At 44.8% G+C, this 5,848-nt stretch overlaps 1 protein-coding gene across 1 annotated transcript in view; it reads left to right on the top strand.

Annotated features, from left to right (window-relative positions):
- LOC311037374 (elongation factor 2b-like) overlaps nt 1–2,233 on the top strand; it is a gene marked incomplete at both ends in the record, with an annotated part of 2,580 nt that extends 347 nt beyond the window's left edge. Inside the window, one exon of the mRNA XM_084046501.1 lies at nt 1–2,233. This exon is cut by the window's left edge and continues 347 nt beyond it. Within this exon, the coding sequence (XP_083902627.1) occupies nt 1–2,233 (2,233 nt within the window).
- Between the last annotated feature and the right edge of the window lie 3,615 nt (nt 2,234–5,848).

The raw sequence follows: 5,848 nt of genomic DNA, 5'->3' as shown, positions 1-5,848 counted from the left end.
CGCCGCTCTCCGTGTCACTGACGGAGCCCTGGTTGTTGTGGACTGTGTGTCTGGCGTCTGTGTGCAGACCAAGACCGTGCTGCAGCAGGCCATTCTGGAGCGCATTAAGCCCATCCTGATGTTGAATAAGATGGACCGTGCCTTGCTGGAGCTGCAGCTGGACCCCGAGTCGCTCTACCAGACATTCCAACGTATCGTTGAGAACGTCAACGTCATCATCGCCACCTATGTGGAGGACGATAGTTCTGGACCTATGGGTAAGATCATGGTCGACCCAGTCAACGGTACAGTTGGCTTTGGTTCTGGTCTCCATAGCTGGGCCTTCACCCTCAAGCAATTTGCTGAGAAATATGTAGCCAAGTTTTCTGCCAGGAGTGGCAATGCATCGATGACGCCAGATGAGCGTTGCAAGAAGGTAGAGGACATGATGAAGAAGCTGTGGGGCGAGAGGTATTTTGACCCTACATCTGGTAAGTTCAGCAAGACTTCTAATGGACCCGACGGCAAGCAACTTCGTCGAACGTTTGTCGAGTTAGTCCTGGATCCCATCTTCAAGCTGTTTGATGCCATCATGAACTTCAAGAAGGAGGAGATAGTCAAGCTGATTGAAAAACTGGAAATCAAGCTGGATAAGGACGACAAGGAGAAGGAGGGAAAGGCCCTGCTGAAGGCTGTGATGCGTAGCTGGCTGCCTGCCGGAGAGGCTCTGCTTCAGATGATCACCATCCACCTGCCTTCCCCTGTCACGGCCCAGCGGTACCGTTGTGAGCTGCTCTATGAAGGACCTCAGGATGATGAGGTTGCTAAAGGTATCAAGGAATGTGACCCCAACGCTCCACTGATGATGTACATCTCTAAGATGGTGCCCAGCGGTGACAAGGGTTTCTATGCTTTTGGACGTGTCTTCTCTGGCTGTGTCAAAAGTGGCATCAAGGTGCGCATTATGGGACCAAACTTCACCCCTGGAAAGAAGGATGATCTCGTTATAAAACCAATTCAGAGGACCGTTCTGATGATGGGCCGTCATACAGAGACCATCGATGATTGTCCATGTGGGAACCTTGTAGGTCTTGTGGGTGTGGACAAGTTCCTTGTCAAGACCGGGACCATCACCACTTTTGAGCAGGCCCACAATATGAAGATGATGAAGTTTAGTGTCAGCCCTGTGGTGAGAGTGGCTGTGAAGGCAAAGAGTGTGTCTGACCTGCCTAAGCTGGTGGAGGGCCTGAGGCGTCTGGCCAAGTCTGACCCTATGGTACAGATTCTCACTGAAGAAAGTGGAGAGCAAATCATTGCTGGAGCTGGAGAGCTGCATTTAGAGATCTGCCTTAAAGACCTTGAGGAGGAATATGCCTGCGTTCCACTTGAGAAATCCGACCCTGTGGTGGCCTACAGAGAGACAGTCACTGAGGAGTCATCAATTATGTGCTTGTCCAAATCCCCCAACAAGCACAACCGTCTGTACATGAAAGCCCGACCCTTCCCTGAGGGTCTAGCCGAGGACATTGAAAAGGGTACAGTCGGTGAAAGTCAGGACTTTAAGATTCGTGGGCGTTACCTGGCCGACACGTACGGCTGGGACGTCAATGAGGCTCGTAAGATCTGGTGCTTCGGACCTGACACAAAAGGACCCAATGTTCTAGTGGATGTCACCAAGGGAGTGCAGTACCTTAACGAGATCAAGGACAGTATCACCAGTGCCTTCCAGTGGGCTACCCAGAAGGGTGTCCTGTGTGAGGAGAACATGCGTGCATGTCGCTTCGACATCCACGATGTCACCCTGCATACGGACGCCATCCACCGTGGTGGCGGCCAGATCATTGACACGGCTCGCAGAGTACTGCTCGCCTCCCAGCTCACAGCCGCACCCAGACTCATGGAGCCAGTTTACCTGGTCGAGATCCAGTGTCCCGAGGCGGTGGTCGGAGGAATCTACAGTGTGTTGAACAAGAAGCGTGGCGAAGTGATCGAAGAGATTAAGGAAACGGATAGGCCCGTGTTCGTCGTCAAGGCCTGGCTGCCAGTAAACGAGTCGTTTGGTTTCACGGCTGACCTGCGTGCCAGCACCGGCGGCCAGGCTTTCCCACAGTGCTCGTTTGACCACTGGCAGGTGCTTCCGGGAGACCCGATGGACGGCGCGTCCAAGCCGGCTCAGATCATCGCCGCGACGCGCAAACGCAAGTCTCTCAAAGAAGGCATGCCTGAGTTAGACAAATACTTGGACAAGCTGTGAAAGGCTCATCCACCACTTCTCCCCTCGCTGCCTCCACATTGAGGAACAAGACTCTTGGCACTGATAGGGACGATTATGGATTTTGATTGGTACGATTATAGTGAGAGAAATTAACACATTAGCCAAATAATATAAACTTGTAATAAATAAAAATGAACAAAAAAAAAAGTAAATATTTTTTTTTTCCCTCCCCCGCACAATTATACTGAGCCACTAACAGTATATGATTAATTCTGACGTTTCGAATCGTGAATAATAGTAAAACCGGTTAGTAGTCCCATCCCTAAGCGCTGGTTCTCAACGCCTTATTGGTCCATATGGTTACATGTGTACACTTTCAGAGTTGAATTAACGCTACTGAGGATTTTGCAGTGTAGATTGGGGTCCCAGAGATAAGCAAATGAGGGTCCGTGGCCTAATGCATATAAGAACTGGGGGTCTCGTCTTTGAAATTAAAATGGTTGAGAATCACTGAAACGACACTGGAACCCCAACCTACACTGTCATATAGGGCTGTCATGATTATGACATTTTACTCGACGATTGATAAATGTCACTCAAATAATTGCGAATAACGATTTAATTGCGTTTCTGTCGTTGAACATTATTGGAACATTATGAATAAAAAATTGTAGCCTTCGTAAACAAAGGTTGCACAGGGCAGATATGACAAACAACACATATTTACTACTTAAATAAATAAACATTAATAGTGGAAATAGCCGATCTAAAGGATCAAATGGGGTCACATCACGATGCGTTTTATATAAAACGCGTTTAGTAAATCATTGCAATCAGGAGAAAATAGTAATAGTGACAGGCCTACGCAAGACGCAAAACGTGTCACAGTGGCCCCAAACAGGCCTCGCCCATCACACTTCACAACCCGGAAGAAGGGGTGAATTCGCCTCATGCGCTGGGTGAGCAACTCAACGCAAGTGGATGGGAAGCGATATCCAGTGCCCTCTCTATTATTTTTAGCGGCGCTAGCCGCTCTATACCTTTAGGTATAGAGCGGATATTAGCCCTCTATGCCTGGCTTTTGCGTCAACGTTCTGATTGGTCAGGTGCGCCAACGTTCTGATTGGTCAGGTGCGTCAACGTTCTGATTGGTCAGGTGCGTCAACGTTCTGATTGGTCAGGTGCGCCAAAGTTGTGATTGGTCACTATTCATGACATCACTATGATGTCATGAATATAGAATTCGATGTCTATATAAACGATGACAATGACTTCATCTTATTATTCATTTGGCTAAAGTCTCCGTCTAGGTAAGTTATTTAAAGTTAATATGACGAATAGAAGGAGAAAGATACAAGAACAGATGAAGGGTGAATGTATAGAAAGTCTGAGTTTGGGACCCAGTCATCCGTTATGACAGAATGGTTTGATAGAGACGATCGAGAATCTAAGAGTCCGTTAAGGTTCTGATTTGTCAGGCCCGTCAAGGTTCTGATTGGTCAGGCCCGTCAAGGTTCTGATTGGTCAGGCCCGTCAAGGTTGTGATTTGTCAGGCAAGGGGACTATTCATGACATCACTATGATGTCAAGGTTTATTTTTTATTTCCTCATGTTTTTTTTTGTATATATTTTTATTTGGCTAAAGTCTCCTTCTAGGTAAGTTATTTAAAGTTAGATCCTCAATTTAACTTTATCTGTCGTCGACGCTCTGATTGGTCAGACCCGTCAACAAAGTGATTGGTCAAGCTTCACATGACACATGGCTATAAACACATTATAAACACATATCGATGACATAATGTATTCAAAGGCGCCGCTACCTTCACACAGGGTGTGATTTTTTAACTCTATGGTGCATTCAAATTGTTATGTTGTTCAGAACACCTGTGTGCACGTACGTGTGTGTGTGTGTGTGTGTGTGTGTGTGTGTGTGTGTGTGTGTGTGTGTGTGTGTGTGTGTGTGTGTGTGTGTGTGTGCGTGTGCGTCCGACAGACCAACCTAAAAAAAAAAGGCTAAGGACAGTGTGCCAGGGTGCTATATTTCTGTAACGCCACTAGATGGAGGCAGTGGGCCTTGTGGATCACAGGTCGTGTTGCAGAACGTGCTTGTACAGTCTTTAACGATCGTGCACAAAACCTACCTACACAGTCAAATTGGATATGTTTATATCCAATGAATTCTTGTTTTCATTTTAGTTCATGGAGGTTGTATAGGGTGGAAACGTTGCCCATATATGGACGTCACGGACGGTACTGACGTCATAGATGACTGACGTCATGCACTACACTGGCCTCATGGATGGAAGAATGGGTCATTATTAGACCCCGTCTTGCTGTGGTGTATCTTTCTCCTTCTCATAAGCGGTGGCGGAAAAAAGCACTCGTATTTTTTTACTGAAGTAAAAGTATCAATACTGCAATGTAAAAAAGTAGTAAAAGTAACAAGTAAAAGTCCCGAATTCAAAATGTACTTTAGTAAAAGTAAATGGTATCAAAATGTACAAACAGTACCAAAAGTAGAAAGTGCTCATTATGCAGAATGTCCCATTTCACAAGTTTTCAAATGTATAAAATGTATTAAAATATTTAGAAAACAGCAGATCTACAAACACTCTATAGCAATGAGTACTATCAGAATATAGAGCTATTTAACACTTATTTTAACCAAAGAAAATCACTTACCCTACCTTTAAGTACTGTACTTAAGGACAATTTGGTACTTTTACTCCACTGTAATTATTTGAAAACTTAAGATCCTAGTTACTTTGTACATTTTGATTATTATTACAAAACATACATTAACAACTTCTACAATTTTCAAAGGATTTTTATACATTTTGGCCATTTGAAAACGACATATTTTGAGATGGGGGTCCGCGGTCAAATACAGATCATTTTGGGGGTCCTTGACATGGAAAAGTTGGAGCAACAACACTGCTATAGCAACGTACTGTTTTGTTCCAGGGACCCCCCAGAGGCAAAGATTGGAGTTGCAAATGTTTGCTTTAAACTATATATATTCAAAGAGTTGCACAAATGTTCAAGATTTTAAAAAAATGGCAGATATACAAGCTTGTATATCTGCCATTTTTGAATAGCCCAAATAAATCTAAAATTACCACTTTTATTTTCATATATTTGTCCATGCCATGCTGTGCGGAACAGCATATATATGTCATTAACCATTAACACATTGACCGCCAGAGGTTAATCTCATAATGTACTCACCAGTGCCAACGTTTTATTGTTGTTTTTTGTTTTTTTCACATCACCTTGTTAAAATCCTTAAAATTGAGCTGTGCACTGTTTATAAACATCGTGGAGATCTGCCTGGTTCGAGCAGTGAAAACCACGTGTCAAACGGAGCCGCCATGTTGTAGTTAGAACGGTTTATGTTAAACAGTGATCACCGAGGAGAAAAAATACAAGGAGAAAATGGGGTTTCAGTTTTGTCATTAGAACAGGGGCCGACGGGATCGGCAAAACCGGATCCCGAATAATTCTGTTTCCGGTGGTGTTACAATGAAATGTGCCGTATCGAGAATTGAAAAAAAAAAAAAATCGAAAAAAAGGAAAAAGCACCACAGCCCGTAGGCTACGGGATCGGCGCTTTACGGTTGGATTTATCGGCCCGTAGGCTACGGGCCTGGCGGT

The sequence above is a fragment of the Gymnoscopelus microlampas genome, assembly GCF_963454915.1.
Source record: "Gymnoscopelus microlampas genome assembly, chromosome: 21".
In the NCBI taxonomy this organism is placed as follows: Eukaryota; Metazoa; Chordata; class Actinopteri; order Myctophiformes; family Myctophidae; genus Gymnoscopelus; species Gymnoscopelus microlampas.
Note: the sequence above shows the minus strand (reverse complement) of the source record. Positions and strands in the feature narration are given on the sequence as shown.